The sequence below is a fragment of the Candoia aspera genome, chromosome 2 (genome assembly GCF_035149785.1).
Source record: "Candoia aspera isolate rCanAsp1 chromosome 2, rCanAsp1.hap2, whole genome shotgun sequence".
Lineage (NCBI taxonomy): Eukaryota > Metazoa > Chordata > Lepidosauria > Squamata > Boidae > Candoia > Candoia aspera.
The window spans coordinates 157,781,070-157,806,769 of NC_086154.1; the positions used below are offsets into that span (position 1 = coordinate 157,781,070).

A 25,700-nucleotide genomic window follows, 5' to 3' on the forward strand; every position below is an offset into this window, starting at 1 on the left:
CATCCTGAGGGACCATCCGTTCCTAAAAGATGTTTAAAAAATTTTTTCTCCACTAGAGGACTCCAGAGACTATCAATGTAAGATTTTTTTTAAAAAAATCTAAATAATTCAGAACTACTTTTTAAAGGAGTTAGGAGTGGGTAGAGTGATGATAATGAAAGAATGTCACAGAATTTGGGGCCAATTCTCATTAATTTTGCAAGAAAGGGTAGAAGTTCTTTATGTTTTAACTTTGAAGCTACAAGAAATGAGATGACCTTACTATGGCTATCCCATTCGTCTCTACTAACAGGACTCTAACCCACCCTAATTAGAGATACCAATACCTTGTACCATAAACAGTGGCATTCATTGTTCCCATATACTGCCTCCCCGTCACATCAAAGAAAGGCAACCGTCTTGTTTTTATTATCTATCTTGTCTCTTTCTCTAGGGTCTTTGAGTGGTTTCAGGTTGCCTGCTGCTTTGTATTTCTTCACCTTTCCTCATGCTTATCCCATGTACAAGCCATCATACATTACAACCCTCTATAAGGTCCTGGTAATTTAGGAAACACTGCTACTGACTCTGCTATAACTATTTACTGATTTCTTCATATTTAAATGAAGTGGTGAATTTGGGTTGAGAAATCAAGCTCAGTCTTAATCTTTCCATTTCTTGACAAATGTGGGAAGAAGATCTAAATAAAAGGAAACTAACTTTTGACATTTTTGTAGCAAGTGGGTACATTTCCCAATAAAGTTCTGTGCTTTCTATTATTTCTATTATTATTATTATTATTATTAAAATTTATTGGCTGCCCAACTCCAGTGGACTCTTATCTTTTATCTTATAAGAAACACTTCAGGTTAGGTCCAAAAGTATTTTTAGAAATCATGACTATGCTTAGCATTCTGCAGTATACTAATTTTCCATTTAATTTTTTCAGAATTAAAATTATCTAGAAAAAAATCATATGGAACATGGAACCTGTAGGGAATATCAGGAATTCAGAAATATATTATTTTTTAAAAGAATGAATGTTCTTAATATTTCCCCCATATAATTTTTTAAAAAATATAATACAAGATTATTAATGACTGTAAGCTGCCCAGAGTCGCTGGGAGTCAGGTGCCATATAAATTTAATAAATTATTATTAATATTTTATTGGAAATGTTAAAATTAATGAGCTATAATATCTAATGAAAACTTAAATTAGCAGTCACCTGAACCTGCAAAGTAGCCTTGATTTAAAGGTTTACCCAGCTGTAAGAAAGTTGTTAGAAGGGTTCACAGGTACAGGTAGTCCTTGCTTAACAACCATTTGTTCAGCCGCCATTCTAAATTATTATGGTGCTAAAAAAATGGATTTGCAACCCATGCCTGAAGGTACGACTGTTGCAGTGGCCCCGTGGTCACATGATCAAAATTCGGGGGCTTGGCAGCCTGCCCGCCCTTACAACCACAGGGTTGCTGCAACTCCCCCCACCTGCCTATCTTTCCCCTGATCTATGCCCTTCTGGCTACCCTGCACAGCAGCACTCATTGGTGGCAGTGCCAGGGGTGGGGCTGAAGTAGACGCTCAGGGCCTTCAGCAATCTCACCTAGCTGTCACCGATGAGTGCCACTGTGCAGGTCAGCCAAAAGGGCATAGATCTGGGGAGAGATAGGCGGGTAGGGGGAGTTGCAGCACCCCTGTAGTCATAAGTGTTGCCGGGCCGGGTGGGGCGGCTAAGGCTTCCCAGGGCAGTTGCGGCTTTGTGCAGCATCCCCCCCCGTCTCATGTGCGGCCTGCGCTGGGCCTCCCAGGGCCTCCCCCACCCCCTGCAGCACCCCATGTCCTTACCTCGGACTCCCTCCACTTAATGACGCACAATTCTCATTTAATGACGGCATCTGGGAGTGCAGGGGCTGCGGTAGCTAAGTGAAGTGCTCATGTGAAATTTCACCGACCGCATCACCTAGCACCCTCAATTCTGGTCCCAACTGTGGCTGTTATTAAGCAAGGACTACCTGAATACACTGCTCAGAGTCACTGGTTTTATGAGATGGGCGGCTATATAAATTAGACAGATAAATAAAGAAATAAAGAAATGGGGATAGCAGATGGTCCCATTCCAGTGACAATGTGGTTCCTACTCCCTCATCAGCACCATATTTGGTAGCACTGTAAAGGGATTCTACATGCATATCACAATAGACAGTTGAAGAATCTTCTAACATACAGTAGAGGAGAAATGTGAAATAGATTTTTGTAAGCTTTTAAAATATTGAAAATACTGCAAACCCTATGAGAAAATGGGCTGTACTCAAGTGAACTTCCCCTGACGTAGTCTCTTGTGGAACCCTGAAGTTCCACAGAACTAGAACGGATGTTTTGGAAAACCTTGGCTTAGTCAACTCCTGCCTCCATGTGAAATTGTGAAACCAGTTCCTAAGCAGCTTGAAAATCTCTTGATTCAGCTATGAAAACCATCAGCACCAGTATTCCTAGTTTTTCAATGACTTATTGTGAATGTTTTAATCGGTATTTTAGAAACGTTTAGACTACACTGCTAAATATTTCTTTCTATTATTGGAAACCTATGAATATATGTGTCTTATCAAATTGGGGTGAATATATTGAACACTTTCCCTAAAATTAACTATTTCAGGCTAATGGTTCTCAGGTTTCCTGCTTCCCCTTAAAGATACCCTATTTTTCTGTGTTATTTTATATAGAAAAAAAGCACATCAAGAAAAGTACTAGCACTGGCTCTAATTCCATGCTATTTTGATCCTGCTGGATGACTACTGAAAACTGCTTATACTGTAAAGTAATGTTGCATTTCTGCTTTCTATAGGCAGAACGAAGGCTCATACAGTATCTCATGGAGAACTATGTTAGAAAAAAAGCCAGTATCTCATGTTCTTTGTCCAGGAGATTTATGTATCTGTGTGGGGAAGAACATTCAGTAAGGTGAACTTGTGAGGCCGTCCAGAAACTTGAGGTTTTCTGCATTATAAACTGCAGTTAAATCTATAATCATAAACTCAAATTACGTCTATGGGCTGTCATAAAGAATGGGTTGCTTGTGATTTGCATTCATGCAGAGCTGGTTAAAGCCATCTGATGCTCCTCTTTCCTGGAGGGTGGTTCAAAGTCTCAGGTTGATACATTTTCTCCTCCCTCTGTATTGCAACTTGGATATAAACTTTGAGCTCTCTGGAGCCTTTGCCAGTTCTGTTCTCAGACATTACAGGAAACAGAGAGACAGAAACATGGAACTCTTTTGCATTGTTACAGTTGCTATTTGTTTTATGTCAGTTTTTCATCTAGCAGAATCTTCCACTGCTCATTATGACAAGATTTTGACCCACAGTCGAATCAGGGCACGTGATCACGGGTAAGCATTATATTAATGACTAGTATTTCAAATGGATAAAAATTATTGTACCATGTTCCAAGTTTGTTTTTTGTGGATTTTTTGTGGATTTTTAATGTACATATTTACTGAATTTTAACTTCTTATAGGCTGAAGATACATAGCCCTTCTAGATAGGTTTTGTGTATCTAGAGATATGATAACATAAACCCATTACATATTATTAAGATTATCACTTTTGCTTTTCAAATGAATAGCTCATTAGTTCTCTTTTAAACTTTGGTTCATCTATAGCCATGTGGCACAAGTATGGGTTAATAACAGATTTTTATCAAAAATTTGACACAATATTTGGTTCAGAATTAATTGCATTTAAATTATCCATGTATATATATATATATATACACACACACACACACACACACTATATATATATATATATATATATATATATATATATAATGTTTTGCAGGTGTATGGTGTGTATGTATCTCTAGTTACAACATATACAAAATCACATATTTTGTAAAAATGAACAATATGCAGGATTAAGTATCAAATGCATTTTTATATAAAATAAACATTTTATTTTAATTAATTACAGTACTGTTTGAAAGTGTTAAAATGGAATAATATTGTAGAATGTATTCAACCTCTAGAGAATTTTTTTCAGATTAAAATAATGCCTTTTTATTCAAAACATTATGTTTTTGTCATGGAATTATTTATTTTGGTCTTCTGATTTTATTCCAAACATGGGCAATCAAATCAACCAATTGAATTATACTATATCGATGTTTCCAGTGGGAAAAATGGGAAGCAAAATGTTTACCATTCTCCTATAATCACAAGTTCAGCTGTTGGCAAGTTGATATACATCCATGTCACCAAAATATCATTTGTGTAGAAAAAAGCTGCATCCATTTCTAGTGACAATACTTATAATAGCATAATACGGATGGAGTGGACTTCCTCCTTCAGAGGCATGAAGTTACATTGCCATAAAAGCAAACCCAGGTCTCAGGAATTCGCTTCAAGCTATGGGTGATTCCTTGTTCCTAATCTAATCCCATCTCATCCCAGTCTGGATAATGACACCATTGCTGTTTTCAGAACAGAACTACAGAACTACAGGCCCATTTTGTCTGAAGACAGACAAAACTTACAGAACCTGTGGGTAAGAACAATTGTCCAGTCAGTCAATAATGATGTTATTATTATTTCTTTCACACACTGAGAAAAAGATTTTAGCTCTTGAAGAGGTAATGAAACTTCACTGCCACAAGAACACAGATGTATGAAAACTTAAGAGGCATCCCTCTGAGTACATGGACGGCACAATAACAGCTAGATGATCCTGTGTTGTATTATTAATATCTAGCCTTACCTACCTATGAAAAAGTAATTATTGGTCTCCAGCCTTTAGGCGTGAGAGAACAGGAACAGACGAGAAATAGGGAAACAACTTCAGAATGAAAGAAATTGCAAGCAAACAGCAGGCTATAATTTCTGATCAGCAGCAGTCTCAGAATGAAAAAAACACATTAACTGGGACAACAGAGAAGTCAGTGATAATTCGAGTGAGTAAACAAAGATGGCTTTATCAAAGTCCTGTGAGGCATCTTCTCATTTAAACTTTTATTGTATGGCGTCAGAGTAAATAGATCTTAAATAAAACAGGGAGGCACATACAGGACTGGAGGCTTTCATCAAAATGATGAGAGCAGCATCGCACTGTCATGGCACAAGCTCTGCCTTTTGCATACATGCCCAGAGAAGAGGGATGAAGCTTGTGGTGTGAAGGCACCATATTGCTTTTGCTTTTTGCTCCCTCCTCCAATAGATCCCTCACAGCCTTCACAGCCACATTAAAGTGCTTTGCTCCAGGCCTTGAGGTATCAGAAAAATATCTTGGTATACCTTGTATGGCCCTCATTTGCTGGGCCCTATTTATGCTTGAGTTACAAGGCTGTCCTTCTAACTGTCCTTGTAACCCGAGTGATGCTGTCCTTACAGTTTTCATGTAGGACAAATCAAAGAGAAGTGACTGGGGGATTCCCCTGGCTTTGGGCCTTTAGCTATGTCTTCCATGCATAAACTGGCTGGAAATAAAAGATGCCTTAAAAATCCCTATCTGAAATTCAACTCCTTCCTCCTCTTCAGGCATTTGTTCCGTCTGGAGAGCAGTTACCACAGTCCCAGATTACTGCACTTCCCTGCTTTTTTTATGTTCCCTCACGAATTGCTCTCTTTTCTTTAGGCATGGCTTTTTAAGACTGATAGAAACATTTATGGTTTCTATGGTTCTTCCCTTTTCCTTCAGCCAGAAGGGAAAATTGGCAGTACTCTCATTTATTTCCCCTGATTTTAAAAAAAAAAGGAAAAAGAAAAGGAAGTTCCACCTTTTACCATCCCTTTGCTGAATGTGTAGACAACAACAAAAAAATCCAGCCTACCAGTCATGGTCCAATGGGGAAAAAAAGGAGAAGAATCAAGTGAGGCAGATGTGGGATTTGCTAGCAGAAAGTGGAACACACAGCTCTTGATGCAAAGCAATAAAAGACAGAGATTGCCTTTGCAGTGGGTTGGGGCTGGGGATGTTCCCATTCTTGAAAAATGATGGTGGGCCATGCTCCCACCAAGGCAATTGGGAAGTGTGGATCAGCCCTTTGTTTGCCTTCTCAACAAACATTACCAATCAATGTGGAAAATACCCACCAATCACTGTCCTGAAGATCGGATGGGACTGGGGCTGGAGGGAAGGCCAGCTCTGACACATGGATTTAAGCCAATATTACTATCTCCTCTAAGTTTGCAAATGTGTGTTGCATGGATACATTCAGAAAACAGCCTGACTATCAGCTGATAAATTGGGCTCCTTTGGAACATGGCTTTAGCACTAATTCCTTTGATCACAAAACATCTTTGCCCTTTGTCTGTGTGAATGTGTTTTTATGTGCCTTCGATTCAGTTTTGACTCCTGGAAACTGCCTTTCAGAAGAGGTTTGCCATTGCCTTTTTCCTAGGGCTGAGAGAGCGGGACTGGCCCAGGGTCACCCAGCTGGTGGGACTAGAACTCACAGTCTCCTGGTTTCTAGCCTGGTGCCTTAACCACTACACCAAATTGGCTTTCATCCTAGCCCTAGTCTTGACTGTTTAATCACTAAAAACTTACCAGGTTTTTAGTGATTAAACAGTCACTTCCTCCCTCTCCCAGGATTGCAAGAGCTCTGCCCTACCCCTGAAAATTGGCTACAAAATGTGTTTTTTCTCTCTTGCTTTTCATTTTCTGCACAAGCTAACTTGGGAATGTGAAATTCACTACTAGTCAATTTAAACTGCAATCAGCCTTGTACCTGACAAGAGCATTGCCTTCAAATCTGTGTTGTGAAAAGGACAACGGGAAAGAAGAAAACACCCCTTTTCATTTCTGCTAATGCCCACAGAGGGATTAAAAGTAGGCAGTCTTTTCTGTGTATGGGAGATTCACTTTTGAAATGGGGGTAAGATGAGGATCAAAGCTGCTCCTTGGACCCTTGAAACTCTAGTATGAATTAAGTTCCAGTGTTTTCAATCATGCAAACTTTCTGTTGAAGAGAGAAAGGGATGGGAAGTGGGCATAAATCTTTGAAAACTGTTGTTCTCCTGAAATAGATGGCTCATTCCAAATGGCCATGGATGTAGCCACTGGAAAACAAATATAATAATGAAAACAGTAACCACCCATTGAAACCAACTCATTTAATTCCAACTGTGTCACTGGGCATTTAGGTAAGCCCCTTTGAATTCTGTAGACAAGGGGTTTCGGTAGTAGAAACATGACCCAGGCTGCAGGCAGATGATTTTTTTTTTGTTTTGCATGTGGTTGTGCAATGTTGGCACTCCTACTTTTTTTTTTAAGTGACAACAGAAGTAGCTGAGATATCAAAGGTGGTGCAGAAATACAACAGAAGAATGGAACTTGCCAGTTGACAAGTACTGCTGGAGAAAACAAAGTGCATGCCATGGAAGGGGTGTTAGCAGGTATTGGCTAGGCAAGATGGAAAACAGAGTTGGAACTTGGATTCAAGAACAGGTCCTGTGGAGATGCAGTAGAAGGTGCAGGACAGTCCTGGTAAGGCAATTTCAACCCTCTCCCTAGATGCACCTCGTCTCCTGCTGTCAAAGCCAAAATAAACATGGGAGGCAGTGACTAAAGTGGAGGGGCAATGCCCACACTACCTTAGCGTACCCAAAAGTAGCTCAGTAGATACTAGCCCCGTATAACCATCACCAGCATCATCCAAGAGGTGTTGTAGATCATAGGAAGACTTGTAGTGAAAGAAGAGAGAAAACACGACTTCTAAACCAGCTAAAGATGAATACGTATGCATTGCTTTTGTGGTGGAATGGGGGTGATGTCATAACCCAGGACTCAGATGATTCTGAGTCGGAAGAAGCTGCTCCAGGTGAACCAGTGGAATGTCACCTGCAGGAGACACCAATCCAGAAATCACCTGAGGCTGATCAAACACAGGTCCCATCAGAATGCTGGAACAGTCAGATGACGACGTATGGCCTCCAAGCCCTTGGACTCAGTGAGCAGAGCAGAGCGTAGAATAAAGATGCTCAAAGGGACTCCTTGCCAAGCAAGGGAGTGACTGTCTTAATTAAAGATAGCTGGCTGCAGCCTGATCTAAGAGGCAGTTCTGACCCATGTTTCTTTGTTGGAAATAACTGTCCAATTTCCTGTGTCTGGGCTATTGCTCCTGTGCATTCTGGTTGTACAAGAAAGCCTGAAACTCTTAACGTTGAACTGGCTGATGAACCTGAGTTGGCTCTCTGAGCTTTGGATTAGATTTTGACTTCTCTTTTGTGTGTTCCTGTTGAAAGTGAAACTACTCAGGCAAGCTTTCTTTCCAAGAGATTCTGTTTGATTTACATTCCTTTGCTTTTCTTCCATTCATCTGCTCAGCCTTGAGTAAATTGATGTCATGGTCTAAGAATTGTGTGTGTGAGTCTGAAACCTGAAAAAGGCGATGATGATATTATGAGGATGTGCTGTGGTTAGAAGGATAGGCTGATGAGCACAAACTTATCCCTAGACCGCAACGGAAGCAGCTTAAAGTTGTTTTGAGCTGTTCCATCTTTAAAGAAGTGTTTTATCTGTTCTCCCAATTCAATTTTTGCCATATATATGATCTAGCATGCTTCAGCAATGATATGGTTGCTGATACAGTCAAGGGTAGCATCTGCTGAGCTCCTGTTGGCTGTTTTAGGCTGGTATAGGCATGCCTTCTCCCCTCCAGTTGCTAGGCATAGGCAAAATGCATATTAATGTGTCTGTGAGGAACAGTTCTTGGATAGCTTTTAATACAGTCATTTGATTGTACAGTACAGCATTACTTTCACACTTCTGCTTTTATAACACAATGATCAAATAAAGTTTATACCTGGTCTCTGTATAGTATGGTTTATATATTTTAATATACTTTCATCTTATTTGTCTATGTTTTATTGTATTTTAAATTGTAGAATGCAAGGTGGGCTTTAGGCTAAGGCCTTGTAGGCACTGGCCTAGCATGCCAAAACGTAGAGGGCACCAATATCGCCCCTCCTTCTGAATCATTCTAAAAATACAAATCTTTGCATCAGCAGTAGGTGGCACCATCAGTCAGTGTGGCTTAGAGCCAGCACTAGTCCTGTATAACGGTAAGATGGTGTATAACTTTCTGAAGATGCACCACATCAGAGGCAGAATATACCATAAATATTTTAAATAAGTAAGTAAACATTCAAATTGCAAAGGATTTTTCACATAGACCTTTTTCTTCTCCTTCCAGTCCAAATGTCTGTGCTCTCCAGCAAGTTATGGGGACTAATAAGAAATATTTCAGCACATGCAGGAACTGGTACCAGGGAGCCATCTGTGGAAAGAAAGCGTAAGTCCTGTTCAAGACTATTAATTATGATTAATAATACTTTATAATTTCATTAAGTTAATTTATTAATTTTGTGTGGGTTACCTGTAGCACCTATGTAGCACAGCCAGTTTGACTTTTACAGTACCATGTGGATGGAAGTAAATGTACAGGTAGTCCTTGCTGAACGACTACTTGTTCAGCAACCATTTGAACTTATGACAGTGCTGAACGAGGGGTATTTACAATAGGTCCTCATAGTTGTGGCCATCACAGCATCTCCATGCTCACATTATCGTGATTTGGGTGCTTGGTAACTGGCTCACAATTACATCATCACAGCATCCTGTGGACACATGAACACCATTTGCAACCTCTTGTTGGCTTCCCCATTAACTTTGCTTGTTGGAAAGTCACATGACATCGTGCCTTACAACTGCATCGCTTAGTGACGGAGTTCCCAGTCCTAATTATTGTCAGTAAACAAGGACTACCTGTATATATATTTTAGAGAACAAATTTTATAGATAAGAGTTAATCCTTGCCTGAATGGAAAATCTAGGCTATGGAACCTTGAATTCCTTAAGTTGTACAACATTCATATCTTGAAAATTTTAGTTGTTTTGAACTTATGCTAAATATAATAAAGACTGACTTGTTTTGATTGGTGATACGTAATTTTAGAACTGCAACATAAAACATAGCTTATGACTCTGTTGCTGCAAAATAGAACTGAAATTGGATAGAAATGACTGACAGTAGGGTGATTACTGAAGATTTGAATTCAGAAGGTGCTCTTGTTCAAGAACGTGGCAGAGTGCTGAAATTGAGCAATAAAGTAATGGGATGTCACATTTTAAGGGCAAAATGTTACTTAATAAATGGTAAAATAAGAATGTGTTATTACTGCAAGCTAACTTTGCTATAGTTCTTAGAGAGCATCCCTATAGGGGGTTAAATGTGAAACATGAATTGTGGGACTTCAGATTCAGGCTTTTCAGTGATGAAAACTACCCTCCTTATAGAAATCCAGGATCCCCTTTTTAACTACATTTTACTTTTAATACGTATATCACTGTTTTTCCTGGCTTTTACTTTGACTACAGACTTTTAAAGTATATGTTCTTATTGCTTTAATATGGGTTTTGTATTGTGCATTTTATTTTTATGTTTTATTCTATTTAATTCCTCTAATCCACTTCATGTATGTTTAGATTTAAAAGGATACTAAATATTGTCACATTAAGACTTAGGAAGAAAAAATAATCATGCATTGGTACTCTGCAGAACGGTTTTATATGAGTGCTGCCCTGGCTACTTGAAGATGGAAGGAGAACGTGGTTGTCCTGCAGGTAGTATCATGGAACTATTTAATCAATCCAATTTATTTATTCATTTTTACATTTAAACACCATCATAATTAATTTGACAAATTTAAAGCATCCACAGGAAGCTTAAAAATGTAAAACAAAATGTCATAACTGTGAAATAAGAACAAAACTACACAAAATAAAAGTTGTCTCTGAACAGGTTAAAACTTTCCCCAGAACAGCTCCATTTTCAAGATCTTCCTCAATGAACACAAGGATGGTTCCAGCCTGATCTCTACAGGGACACTGTTCCAGAGGATTGGTGTTGCCACCAAAAAGCAGCACCTCCTTGCTTCAGCACCCTTTATTTCCTAATGGTGGAACATTAGGAATAGTTTTCCCCTAGATGATCTAATACGTCAGGCTGATTCAGGTTGGACCAGGCAGCCTTCTGCCAAGCCATATTGTCCTGACAAGCAGGAACCACGCTGAGACGAGGAATAAGTCTCTAGTGTTTTATTACTGCTACAGTAGACAGAAAATCCTACCAAACTGAAGAAGCGTGAGAAAACCCATACAGATAAACCCCAAAAGTCAAGGCGGGTCTGTTCTGTGTCTCTTTGAATGACAGCTCAAATTCTTGCTACTACGCATGCGTTTTCCCCCCTGGATAGGGGCCCCCTCCTGCTCACCATCAGTGCTCATGACATCTATAGGTAAAAAAATAATACTTTAAATTGTACCTGGAAGCTAATCAGTAGTCAGTGCAGGGCCTGTAGTATAGGGGTAGTATGTTCCCAATGATGGCAGCTAGGTAACACACAGGCTGCTTCTTTTTAGACTAATTGCTTTTTGGACTAATTGTTTTTTAAAGACAGCCCGATGTAAAATGGATGTAGTGGACTAAACTGTAGACTAAACTGGTGGTAGTAGACTAAACTGGTGGTAATCAATGCATGAATTACTATAGCAAGGGCATCTTGCACTAGGTAAGGTAATTACTGGTACACCTACCAAGGCCCTTAGAATCATGAATCTGTTCTTTCAGGGGTAGTGCCTTGCCTGTCCAGAGATAACATGGCTGTTGATGGAGAGCCTTGATGTAGAAACAGTGGTTGAGTCTTGTCAGGGTTCAGGTCAGCCTTTTCTGTCCCATCCAAATACTGACAGCCTCCAGGTACTGTGGTAAGACATCAACGGCATCTCCCCTACAGCCTCAAATGATGATTTAAGGTTGGGTATCCTTGGCATACTGGTGATACTGTTCTGTTGGATGACCTCACCCAGCAGCTTCATATACTGTAGATGATAAAAAGGAGGTTTGATTATCCCCTGCCATGTGCAAGTTGGACGCAACATAGGTGTGGATCAAACTTGCACATGGCAGAGGATAATCTAGGGAATACCCTACCTACTTCCTTTTAGTTTACAGGCTAGAAGGAATACCAGGTCACACAACAAGTCAGTGATCATCACCAAAGACCCTATGCATGAGGAATCAAGATTTAAGCAAATTTGAGTGGCTTTATTGGCCCTAAAATCTGGGCATTAAAACAGGAAGCACTTTGTTCAGCAAATTCCATTAATAATTCACTAAGAAACAGGTTTGATAACTGTAAGTTATGTTTCTTTTTTCAGTGGCTCCGATAGATCACATATATGGCACCTTGGGCATTGTAGGAGCTACCTCCACTCAACGTTATTCTGACATGTCGAAACTGAGGGAAGAAATTGAAGGACATGGCTCTTACACATTCTTTGCACCAAGCAATGAAGCTTGGGATCTTTTAGATCATGTAATTATTTCAAATTTGATTTTTAAAGGGTTTTTAATGCATAGAAATTGGTACAGATGAATACATTATGAACGAAGAAAAGCTAATACTCGGCTTCTGTACATATTATTGGAACTATTGATACTGGTTAAGTTTATACCCATATATTCACAAGCATACTTATATATACATGTACACACATCGACACACACAACTCTAAGTAACCAGTGCTTAGCATTGCAGGTTAGATGGGTAGAACAGTAACTTGAAGTTGGGTTTTTGTAGTAACTTCCAGAATTTGTATCTTCTACCACTTCTGGCTTCAGAAAAAGAAGAGACTGGCAGACTTTCAAATATATAGGACCAGCCTGTAGGAAATCTTTTCCAGTCTATTTTGTTGTAATGAAAATATATTATTGTGTCAACCAATCATGTCTTTCCCAATGTACCACGTAACAAGTAAAATTACAGAGATATAGCTGTCCTCCAACTCTTGAATCCTACATTTCTAGCTAAGGTGAGAAGCCCCAAGATCATGTAGGGAGAGCTCCCTCATGTTATCATTAAACCTTAGAAAATGGAATTAATGCTGAAATGGAGGGAACTCTCAGTAAAGCCTTCTTTTACCTGGTTTTAGGCTTTTCCAGTTATCCAGTGTTAATGGCTCCTATGCCATTAAATTAATATGAGAAGCCAGGTGTAGATTAAATTGAAGAAGACAAAGTTTAAGAGACTGGATAGTCCTTGACAATGGAATAATGATGATATGGAAGGACAGCATTGATTTGGCAAGTATCATAGCAGCTTGATCCAAGAAAATCTTTGCTGATGAATTGGGGAGGACTAGAAAGACGGGAGTGGGGAGATGGATATAAATAAGGCTTTTTCTGAAGAAGGAGAAAACTTGGATGGAAAAAAGTGGATATGAAAAGAGATAAAGATGACCAAGACAGTGAGCTGTAAGAAGAGCATGATTAATAGAAGAAGTAGGAAACTGAAATAAAGTAAGTCAGTAGGCAGCAACAGTATATGGTTGGCCTTGTTTGGTTCCAGAAGCTAAGCAGGGTTGGGCCTGCTTAGTACTTAAATGTGAGATCTCCAGGAAATATCAGGGCTGTAGGCTGGAGCAGGAAGTTGAAAACTATCCTGGAAGAAGGAAATGTTTAGCCACTTGGTATTGCTGCCAAGAAGTGGCTGTGTCCATGAAGTCACCAGTAGTCAAGTAAGTCAGAAGATTCAGAAAGTGGTCAAAAATATTTCACTAGCTGTCTGAAATAATGTTAATGGAATATCTACCTGAATTCAACCTTCCGCCCTCAGGAAATCCACAGTGGTCTGATTGAGAATGTAAACATTGAATTGTACAATGCTCTCCACAATCATATGGTAAACAAGCGGATGTTGACAAAGGACCTTCGGAATGGCATGACTCTGGTGTCTATGTACAACAATCAAGAACTGCATATAAATCACTATCCCAATGGGGTAAGTTTACTCGTATAACACAAGTGAACTTTAGGATGTGGTTTGCATCATACATTTTGGAAAGAGATATAAAGTTCAGTGTTCTAGTTTAAATTTCCCTTGAAATCCATATGAATAGTTATTTGTTCATTTAAGATATTTACAGTATATGCCAGGTATTATCAATTATGTTAAGATGGTTTACAAAAAGTACAAAACAAATTTAAACAACATATAAAATAATCAAAGATAACAATATTTTAAATTTCCACCATACTTAAAATATATAAAAATGGTGTCCAGTGAACTTCATTTGAGGGCACCTTTGTTGATATTTATTAGCTGTCTCATGGAGAAGAGGTTGATGCACTTAGAATGCAGGTAAACTCTCATTGACACCACAGGTTTCATAAGCAAGTTATAAAATTAGTGAAAGGAAAGGATTATGTAAAGCTTCTTTGGTAAAAATCAGGAAGCCAAATTTATAACAAATGTTGAGGTTAATTCATGCTCTTCTTCCAATTTAGGTTGTGACTGTTAATTGTGCCAGAATCATCCATGGCAATCAAATTGCTACAAATGGTGTTGTTCATGTAATTGACCGTGTGCTAACTCCAGTTGGCAATACTATTCAAGACTTCATTGAATCTGAAGATGATCTTTCATCTCTCAGAGTAAGTTTTTATTTTATTTTTCTTATTTTCTTATGAATCTTGTCTTTTAAAATAGGTGGTGTCCTAATATATTTCATGTATAACTAAAAACCAAAATAAATTGCATGTAATGGAAGAAGATAGTACTGTAAAATACCATTTTAAAAATAAAACTAATTTGGTTGGTTGTTAAAATAAAACAAACAAATCCAAGATCCATTATTAGGCCAATGGTAGATAAAAAACTGGGTGCAAGTTTTCCTATTCTCCAGTATCAGTACTATCAAGGGGGTTAGTAAATAAAACCAAATCTCCTACTGACAAATCTGAAGCCCCACCCCTGTTAAACTTTGGAGGCTACATTTTGTTAATCTGAAATTCAAATGTGGTGCCACATTTGTCCCCCCCCCCCTAGAAGTACTGTGTGCTCCTGCTCAATCTACTAGGTAAAGAAAAAAAAATAGAGCTGATATGATGAGTCATTTGACAACCTATAAAACTGTCTAACGAATGGAACTTAGCCTAACCTTTTGTTATTGTATTGAAAGTGCCTCCTCTTCCCCAGACAAAATGGGAGCACTTCGTCATCTGCTTTTCTTCTCCTAAAGTGGTTGAGAAGGGGAACTGCTCTTTGCAATTGTGAACAGAACTGCAATATTATCTAATTTAGATTTTTAGCCATGATCTTTTGTCATAAATAAAAGAATTTGGTAATTTTGTCACTGTTTAGATTGTTTTTGGAATTCTTTTTAATGAAAGCCTTTATATAATAGTGAAGAGAAGGAATGAAGTTAGTGGACTATATGTTGATCTATTTTCAGTGTTACAATTTTGATTAAATTTGCAAGTCTAAAAACTTTGTCCACTTAACTGCTATTATATCTTTGCACCATTTTTTCTTTTTTTTCTTTTTTTTCTTCCTGTTCATTTTTTCCTCTCTTTTTTTTAAAACAGTTTTTATTGGCTTTCCAAGTCTCTTCTCTCTCTACAAAAAAGAACTTGAGGGACCCCTCCTAGAGGCTAATATTTTGTTCTTAAATTCTCCTACTTATTTGTCTATGAAATATAACTGGAAAGCCTACTTTGCCTCCCTTGGGTTTATCATATGCAGCCTGCAAGTCCAGATGATATCAGAAGCAACCTATTTTCTACCATCTAGTGGTCCTTTGGATTTTTACACCCCAAATATGACAGACCCTGTCCCTACATATTTTCTTTACATAGGCTTTTTGAAAGCTAATTCAAACTATTCAGCTAATCTAATTTATTTGCAAATGAAAAAAGAAAAGAGATGTAGGTTTGAAAACTCTAACTAGCACAAGCAGGAACCTTGCAAATTTCCAGCTGATAATGCAGGAGACATCAGAAGGTATCACTTCCAACAGTATCAGCTAGCAGAGAAATATGTTCATTTCACACAATACAACAAAGCATTTGGCTGCTTTGTGGAATGCTGATGTGCACATATGGAGGAAGAAGCTCCCTTACCCATTTCTTTTCCTACTTATATATATATATGTACAGTGTAATCCTACTCAGGTCTACCCAAAGGTAAATCTATTACAATTCAGCAGGAATTATTTTGAGTAAATATGCATAGGACTGCAATGTGCATGTATATAAATACATAGGTACATCATCTTGCAATATGTATGTATTATATTTTATTATTCTAAGGAAATTCTTCAACACAGTTACCATGTATTTTTGGTATGATTCCAAAGAAAGTTGGCAATATTTAAAAGTGCATTATAGTATTTGCATAACAGTTTAAAAGATTCCTTATTCTCTTTTCTCTCATAGGCTGCTGCCTTTACATCAGATGTAATGGAAACTTTAGGGAAGCCTGGGCATTATACACTCTTTGCACCTACTAATGAAGCTTTTGAGAAACTTCCACGTGGAATCCTGGAAAGAATAATGGGAGACAAGGTGGCTTCTGAAGGTATTTCAGTAACTTTACTCAAAACTACTTGATAAGTTAGGGAGAATAAAAATACAATGCTGAAACACATATCATACCTATTACACAATGCATATTTCATTAGTAGCTATGGCTAATACCAAAGCATTTGCCATAAATCAGAATACCCAAACCTCCTTATTTAGTTGTTTTGGATACATTTTATACTGGAATCAGATCATAGAAACATAGAATTCTGGAGTTGGAAGTGACCACAAGGGTAATCTAATCCAACTTTTGTAATATGCAGGAAAACCAGTTAAACCATCCTAGAGATGTGGCTATCCAGCCTCATCTAAAACACCTCCACTGATGGCAAGGCCACAAGCTTTCTTAGGAAAATTGTTATACAGATCTTACTGTCGAGAAGTTTTTCCTTTTATTTAAATGAATTGTAGGTAGCTGGATCATATCTCCATTATTTTTAGTCCTGATTTTTTTGTGGCAAGGGAAAATAATTCCTAACCATGTTCACTGTAGCTTCCCTTTATGCATCTTGTATCCCTAAGTCTAAATTTCCTCATCCTCGTACAAAACCTGTATTACATTTGCCATCTTCCTTTGAACTTGTCAACCTGGCTATATAATTCTGGAAATGTTTTGCACAGAATCATACACAGTATTCCAGGAGTGATCTCATCAGTGCAGAATAGAGGGGAATAAGGACTTCACACAACTTAGATATCGTGCTGCTTCTAATGCATTTTCAGACTGCATTAGCCTTCAAGAGTTGCTCATGTTTAACTTGCCAATTACACTCAAGTTCCATTCTGATGTAGACATGTATCCCCCATCTGATATGTGTGTCCTGTGTTTCCTCCCTAAATTGAAGGACATTTTGTTGAAGGGCATTCTGCTGCACTCAGTCCAGTTTTCCAAACTGCCAGATTGCAATCTTATTCTTTCATCATGTTAGGCTCACTTGTTAATTACCGGGATCCTTTTTTTCCCTTTCTTGAAGAGGGGAACCATTTTTGTTCTTCTCCAGTCTTCTGGCACTTCCCCAGTTCTCCAGGACTCCTCAGAGACAATTGACAGAGATCCTGCCAGCTCTTCCACCAGTTCTTTTGGTATTCTACAGTATATTTCACCATGACCTGGGAACTTGAGGTGTTCAGATTAGTTTACTGCATCCTTACTGACTTGTACCTTCCCTATTATGTTCATTCCTAATCTATCACATCATAATTTTCTGTGGATGTAAGGTAATTAAGTATTTGTGCCTTTGAGTCAGTTTTTGACTCCTGGCAACTGCCTAGACAACTTGCAGTTTTCCCGGCAAGGTTTTTTGGAAGTGGTTTGCCATTGCCTTCTTCCTAGGGCTGAGAGAGAGGGACTGGCCCAAAGTCACTCAGCTGGCTTCATGCCTAAGGTGGGACTTGAACTCACAGTCTCCCAGACTCTAGCCTAATGCCTTAACCACTACACCAAACTGGCTTTGAAAAACAAAGGCAAAATAGGAGCTGAGTTTGTCTGCTTCCTGTTGACCATCTATTAAGATGTCTCCATTTGGAGTAAGCAGTAAGTCCACCAACTACCCTGCCTTCTCCTTGCTACTGATATATCTAAAGAAACCATTCTTGCTTGATTTTTGCCTCTCTTGCTAGCCATAGCTTATTTTTCATCTTTGTCTTCCTTACCTCATTTCTACATTTCCAAGCTGAAGCTGGGTAGATTCTCTTGGGTGTTAGTCCATCTTCCTTCTGCAGTTTTAGTTCCTTCATGAGCTGCCTGTTTAACCACATTGGCTCCTTCGGATGTCTCCTAGTTTTCTTTCTCACTGGTGTTGTTTGAGATTCTGCTATCCTTAATATCCCTTTCCAGAAATCCAGTTAGCTACAACATCTTTGCCTTTAAGGCTTTTTCCCATGGCAAGTTCCTTACTATTTTCTCTATATTAACACTGGTCTTTCTAAAATCCATGACTTGAGTCTGACTGTTTTTTTTTTAAATAACCTCTTTATTGAAAGTGGTTCCCAACACTGTAATATCTTCTAACAACTCCCCCCAGTTAGTAAGGATGAACTCCAAGTTTACAGATCTCCTAGTGCCCACCTCCAACTTTTGAAAGGGAGAATATTACCAATCTATCAAGAATTTATCTGACATCTTGCCTTTGGTAGAATTTGTCTTCTAACAGATGTCTGGGTGGTTCAAATCTCCCATCACAACCACTTCATGGTTTTCATTTTGTAGGGCTTTGGTTATCTGCTTTAATAAATCTTCATCTATCTCTTCTGACTGGTTGGATAGTCTGTAGCACACTCATAGCAAGATATCTCTTCTGTTAGCTTGCCTTTATTGTAATCCAGACACTTTTAGCACTTGTGTTATCATCAATACAGTGCACCTTTGTACAGGTAAGTTCATTCCTAATATATAACGTTATACCATCTCCTCTCTTGTGTTGCCTGTTCCTTTGAAACAAGGTGTACCCATTAAGCCCAGTGTTCTACCCACAGATTGATATTACATAGATAGATAGATAGATATTATGGAAAAAAAGAATTAGAGTGAAGAGTCAAGTCTCCTTATTCAGTCACAGGCACTTGCACTTATGTGAGAAGAGACTTTTTAGTTGAGTTGAGTTGAGTTTTTAAATAGATGTTGGTTCCCATTACTTCTTGAAGGGGAATAATCTTCTTGTTGTTGTTTTTGAAATCCTGGCATAGGCTTCCCTACTCAGGTAAGTTCCTTAGACTAGCTATCTCTCAGCTATCTGTTGGGGATACAAGCTGTCCACAACCAAAAGGGAACCCAGCTCACTGAACCTCTGTGTTAATCTAACTAAAAAGCCTTCAGATGAAATCCACATTCTGGGGGAAAGGAGGTATGATATGAGCTAGTTTCCCAACTTAGAACAACTAATGGGAGACAAACATGCAAATCATGTTCCTTCCAAGATGTGGAAAAAAAAACTTTCAGATCAGCTGGAATTTGGGGGGTTGATTTCAGTGAGCCGATGCTATAGATAAGTCACAGACTTTGTAGCTATGGATTACTTTCATGTATTGTTCTTAATTTTGCTTTATGGTTTTGGTTTGCTGCAGTTAGAACAACTGAATTGTTTTGAAAATCTACAAATTGGAGAGCTATCGTCAATTGGAACTAAATTTATACTGATTATGATGGGTACCTCTAAGCCAGAAAACCTAATCTATAACCTAATTTTTTCTATCTCTAGTAGAAGCCCAGGAGAGCCAAATGTCAAACACAACTCTTCTTCTTGAGATTAAGCAGCCAGAAGGAATGTGGAAATGCATTAATTATCAGAGCTGCAAGTAGAACAGTAGGCTGAACATTCTGAAATATACTTCCAAGTAAACAGGAATTGGATGGAAGTGTCACAACTATGCATTTTTATGAATGTGTTAAGATGATGGACTCAGATGACCCATGTTTGCTACTTGACTTTTGACTAATCACTGAGTCTCTGCTTAACTTAGTGTTTTTATGGTATTAAATTGAGGGGACGACAGTCAAATTACTGCAGTACTTCAGTCATGATACCTTGTTTTTCATTGGAGCACATGGATCTTTTTGTTCTCTTCCCTGTTCAGCTCTGATGAAGTTCCATATTTTGAATACGCTTCAGTGTTCTGAAGCCATCACGGGTGGGGCTGTATTTGAGACCTTGGAAGGCAATACAATTGAAATTGGCTGTGATGGTGAAAGCTTGACAATCAATGGAGTCAAAATGGTAAACCGAAAAGACATTGTGACAAGTAATGGTGTCATTCATCTCATAGATCAAGTGCTTATTCCTGACTCTGGTGAGTGAAGCAGGAGTAAATTCTCATCTTTTTTTCATATTATTGATGACCAGACTGGACCAACAGCTGATCTAATTTTTCTCTCAATTAAAGAGAGACATGATGTACAGCCCAAATTGATAAATATAATTTTAAATTCTGTATGAAATATTTATCTATGAAGTGAGAATTTTGAAGCAAATCAAACCTCTATTAACCATTTCATTTTCAATTTCAGCTAAACAAGTTATTGAACTTGCTGGCCCCCAGCAAGCTACCTTCAAAGACTTGGTGGCTCAGCTTGGCTTGGCTGCATCTCTACGGCCAGAAGAAGAGTACACCCTGCTAGCTCCATTGAATGGGGCTTTTTCTGGTAGGTGGGCCATATTAAAGCTGTGTAAGGGTTTTAAAGACAGAATTATTAAGGCTCTTGTTTTTTGTCACGATTTGCAATCAGGGGTCAATTTTTAATATTTCTATCTACTGTTTTCTACTTCCCTTGCTCTTTTGACATTATAGTTATCAGCCATTGATATCACGGCATCAGAGTGAGGATCTTGACTAAAAGAAAAAAAAATCAGCTCCCAGGGCTAGGATACCAACAAGTTGCCCATCCAAATTTCAATAGGAGCATGTCTTTGCAGCTTCTAGAAGAAGCAGGGTAGTAGTTCACTTACATTAATATGGGAGATGTGAAAAAGTATCCTTCCTTCATACACACACACAGACATGTTCATGCATGCAAACACAGTTGAACTGAGGTGTTATCTCTATACTTGTCTCTATACTTTCTGGAGTCATTGTATAAAGCAACAGACATCCAAACTTTAAGCAGCCCATATGAAAGTACAAGTAACTAGTTAACAGTGAAAGCATAATAATTTTCCTTTGGAACATCTTGCGTTGTCTGTGTTCAGTGGTTAGGTAGGTTAAGTAGCAGTCAGCATGAACAGCCACCTAACCTACTTAGTGAGTTCAAGCAATAGTTTTGCCTCTACTTGCCTTTTTACAACCTGTCTGCTTCATGGACCATTTTCTGCCCAACATCTTTAAAGGACAAGCTGGAAATTGTGGGTTTGGATTATTTCTTGTGAGAATCATGACCTGGCACTGCTTTTGCTAACAGTGCATTGTGTCCCTGAAGCAATCCTCAGTGTGTCTTCCTTCCACTAAGAGAGAACAGGGAGAGCAAACAGAAGTTTGAGCTCAACTGAAGGCAAAAAAGAGAGGGGAGGAGGAAGAGAGCTGAAGAACCAAGGAGGTGAAGAAACTAGCTATTCCCTGACTATTGCTAACTGATGACTGAGTTCTGCTATTTTTGCTTTGGGCTGGCACTTGCTGCTAATTGCCCACTGTGTGTGATTAGAGTGTTGCTTGCTGCTTTAGCTGAGGCAACTTCAGAGGACATGTAAGGAAGGAGGCTACCTCCCCAGACTTACTCAGCAAACAACAACAAAAGTGCAAACAGAAGTTTGACAAGGGGCAGCCACTTTTTGTTGCCTGCTGTTTGTTAGATAAGCATGGAGATGGAGGGGAATGCTCTCATGATCTTCAGGGGATATGTTTGTTTACCTCCCTGGAGGCAAGAATCATACGTGCTGTAGATGCAGGCTGGTTGACCTCTCGGAAGAGATGGATAAAAGATCTAGAGGCAAAATTATTCGTGCCCCAACTGATCAGGAAAGATGGGGATATCTTCAGTCAAACACAGGAAGTGCTTATGGAGGGACAACAGCTTCAACAAGACTCCCAGAGGACAGAAGAAGGCCAAGGGGAGGAAATGAAGAGATGGAAGCATGAGCCTTAAAGGCCCATGCCTGTCAAGATGAACTCTCATGTTTCAGAGTAGATTCCAAGGCTTTAGGATTGATGGTATTTCTGATCCCTGGCTGAAGAATGCTGCTACAAACATAAAAAAACAAGGAAAACAACTTGAAGTTCTGCAAAGAAAAGAATTCTTATCTCTCTCTTGAAAAGCTTCTACCTTGATGTTATGGGAGACTCCCTACTGAGAGAGGATGAAACAACAATCTGTTGATTAGAAAGCCAAACAAAAGTAGTGTGCTGCCTTCCTGGAGCACACATTTAGGATGTGACAGAAAGATTTTCAAGACTCTTTAAGCCCATTGACAAATATCCCTTTCTATCGGTTCATGTGGAAAGAAATGCCACAGCTAGATTGATTATGTGCCATCAAGTCGTTTTCAACTGCTAGTGACCACATAGATTTTCTCCAAGACAATCTATCCCTAACCTGTTCTTTCAAGTCTCCCAATGGTGCACTCATCGCCTCTGTAACTGAGTCCATCACCTTGCAGTTGGTCATCCTCTTCTCCTTTTTCCTTCCAACTTTCCCAGCCTTTTCCAGAGAGCTGGGTCTTCGCATAATGTGTTCGAAGTAGGATAATTTGAACCTGGTCATTTGTGCCTCAAGTGAGAACTCTGGGTTCATTTGTTCAATAATTCATTGGTTTATTTTCTTGGCTGTCCACAATATTCTCAGGAGTCTTCTCCAACACCAAATTTCAAAGGCATCAATACTTTTGTATCCTGCTTCTTTAAAAAAATTTCTTCTTTGGTTACTGAGTCTTTGGGTTTGCTTAACATGTTTTAGAGGGAGCAGAGATGTTTTGGAGGGATCATCAGCAGAGGAAACAATGGCATATGACTAACTCAAGTATATTGAAAAACAGCCCACACTAATCAAGTGCTTCACTACCAAAGCAACAATCCAACTGTCCACAAGAGGAGCTGTGTAAGAACATTAATCTGACAGGCAAAAAAACTGCAGTAAGTTTTTTTGCCAAAAAAACTCCAAAACTCCAGAAAGAAGAAACAGATTACCCCATATAAACCTTCCAATGCAATAAAATTTCCATGCCCATAAAATTTCATTTAAAAAGTGCTTAGCTACACAAACTATCACAATGCAACCATCACAATCTATGAAAAGAATAACTCTCCTGTGTATCAAAAACATCTCTGAGACAACAGATTATTATAACCTCTTGGCATCACTGTAGGACACAATCCTTTTTGCTGACTGGTTGAAGAAAAGACAAGGGGACTGGCTGTCCTAGATCTAATCCGAATTAATATACAAGAAGTGGTTCAAGAGGTAAATGGTAGTGAGAACTTTGGGGAAAGTGATCGTGTCATCTTGGGGTTTAAGAAAGAGAAACGGAAATCATTTAGTTTCTTCTAAGACTGCACTTAGCACATTGCATCCAGTTCTGAGCAATGCTGCAGTGTGTCCTGAAGATAAGGGGTCTGGAAGGAAAATGTTAGGAGGAACAGTTAGAGGCATGGATATGTTTATTCTGGAAAAGGAAAAAAGAACACCACATGTTTTCAACAAGTACTGTATGAATACTAGAGCACACACCGTCTAACTGAAGAATTAATTTCCCTGAAACAAGCAAACCTTTTTAGGGGCCAAAGAATTACCTGGAACAAGGAGAAATGTCCTTTGAACTTCAAAGGAGAATGAATTGAAAAATAGAAGATGGACTCTCCTCCTCCTCCCCCTCCCAGTCCTTACAATGTATTACTTCAGCTGGTGCCCATGAAAAGACTGCTACTAAAATTAGTAGTTGCCTGAGGTAGACAGCCAGTACTCATCCATGAAGTTCCAGCAGTAGTAGCAAGCAGTCCAGTTGCAACTGGTAAATCACAACAGTCTCAGGTCTCAGTCTGCAAGAGGAGAGAAAAAAATCCACTATGAGCTTAAAAAACTGGTTGCTGATGCTTCATCCCTAGTCTAAGACAATAGCACAATCAGTCCCTGTGGCTCAATTGGTTAAACTGGGAAAACAAAACAACAACAAAAAAACTAGTCAAATTACAACAACAGTCTAATCCCAGTACTATTCCAGATCTCTCAAACTGTGCCCACGCTCAAAACGTGCCAAACACAGAACAGAACTGTCAAGGCACATGTGTTTTTTTTCAGACTTAGAACACTTGAAACATTAGTTTGAACTTAAAATGGCTTTTTCTCAGAGTGTTTTGCATCCCTTCATGGTCAAGGCTTGTGGAAGGGAGGGAAGGAGGAAGGTGAAGGGAAGGGAGGCAGGCTTTGTTAGATTTTGGCTGATGAAGCTGACTGGGTTGTCAAATGTCATATGAACATTCTAACATTTCTGTATAAGTCTGATGATTTAAATGTTAGAGAAGATTTCCTGCGCACTGAGTATTTCAAGCGGAGACTGGATGGCCATCTATGGTGGATGATTTAATTTGGATTGCACTGAGTGATGTAAATTTCAGTGATGTAAATTACCTCTTCTGTGATTCTATGAAGTCATTTGGTGATCATGTACATACAACTAGTATAAAATGATGGCATGTTAAAATTGATGTGAAAAGCTGAGCCCAAAATTATGAGTATGTTTAGGGAGCATTTTCACTGCATTTAAAATTAATGTAATGCATTTAGTACAGCAAATTCTATGAAACAAACTTAATGAAGACTTTATGTGGTCTTTCAAAATTGTTAGATGATACTTTAAATATGGATCAGAGAATCCTTAAACTGATTCTGCAGAATCACATTTTGAAAGTGAAAGTTGGCTTGAGTGACCTCTACAATGGACAGTTCTTGGAATCACTGGGAGGAAAGAAGCTAAGAGTATTTGTGTATCGAACAGTAAGTAACATTAAAGATTTGAAAAAAAACTTGTTATAGTAAAAGATGGTAAAACTTTATCTCTGTAGCCATGCTTTGTTGAAGGTTACTCCATATGGCCCATTAAAAAGATTGAGGCTGTACACTGATTGATGAGAGTAAATCCTTTGGACATACAGGGAACATGAGTAAACACAGACAGGACTGATCGGTAAAATAATGGATCTGACTGGGTACCAGATTTCAGTCTGATCTACTTGAAACTGCTGCTTCCAGCAACTTTATGTTTAAGCATGCTGTGCAGTAAGTAGATGCAAATGCTGGAGTTGACCATTTTTCTGTTTGGAATACATTTTCTGATATGTATAATTGGAACAATTTTCCAACTTTGGAAATAAAAGTAGAATATTGGTGCATTGATTAAAGATGGGATTTTATCAGCTAAATCCAGTATCCAAACTCAGTATCATGTTCTGCTCAATTGATGTCCTTGTTCTACTTGGGTCTTTGGATGGGCATTGATTTCAGTATGAGCAGGATCTGGTCCAAGAAAATCAGGACAAAATGTGCTTTTTTTGTTATCTGAAGGTGAATTTTGCAGAGAAGAAATTCTTGAAAGAATGTAACTCTGGGGACAGAAGTATACTATGTAATATATGCATTGACAGTACAGTATGTTGAATTATTCAGTTATTTTCTTGGAAATTAGTTTCATTTGAAAGATTAACAGCAGCTGAGAAAAAGTGATTTCTAGAATGAGAAGTGTCAGGCTAACCAGGGCTTGTGTTAGGTGTATCAATAAAAATGTTTCAAGTTCAGAGACCAAGGATTCATGCCAGCAATCAGATGTTAGCACAGATTTTGAAAGTTGTCTATACAGTGTACCTTTATTGTACCAAAGAGGAAATTT

At 38.6% G+C, this 25,700-nt stretch overlaps 1 protein-coding gene and 1 long non-coding RNA gene across 6 annotated transcripts in view; one reads left to right on the plus strand and one right to left on the minus strand.

The window, feature by feature from the left end:
- The first annotated feature begins 3,182 nt into the window (after positions 1-3,182).
- POSTN (periostin) overlaps positions 3,183-25,700 on the plus strand; it is a 56,607-nt gene continuing 34,089 nt past the window's right edge. For all 5 annotated transcript variants that reach the window (XM_063294543.1, XM_063294546.1, XM_063294547.1 and 2 more), the window contains exons 1-10: positions 3,183-3,367; positions 9,169-9,267; positions 10,534-10,598; positions 12,195-12,352; positions 13,652-13,816; positions 14,323-14,469; positions 16,252-16,393; positions 19,972-20,184; positions 20,402-20,536; positions 24,663-24,811. In XM_063294543.1, coding sequence (XP_063150613.1) covers positions 3,243-3,367; positions 9,169-9,267; positions 10,534-10,598; positions 12,195-12,352; positions 13,652-13,816; positions 14,323-14,469; positions 16,252-16,393; positions 19,972-20,184; positions 20,402-20,536; positions 24,663-24,811 — 1,398 coding nt within the window. In that variant the 5' untranslated portion in view covers positions 3,183-3,242. The remainder of the gene's footprint in view (positions 3,368-9,168; positions 9,268-10,533; positions 10,599-12,194; positions 12,353-13,651; positions 13,817-14,322; positions 14,470-16,251; positions 16,394-19,971; positions 20,185-20,401; positions 20,537-24,662; positions 24,812-25,700) is intronic.
- The window catches only part of LOC134491062 (uncharacterized), a 55,467-nt gene continuing 38,944 nt past the window's right edge, over positions 9,178-25,700 (minus strand). Inside the window, exon 3 of the long non-coding RNA XR_010067275.1 lies at positions 9,178-9,252. This is a non-coding gene — a long non-coding RNA (uncharacterized LOC134491062). The remainder of the gene's footprint in view (positions 9,253-25,700) is intronic.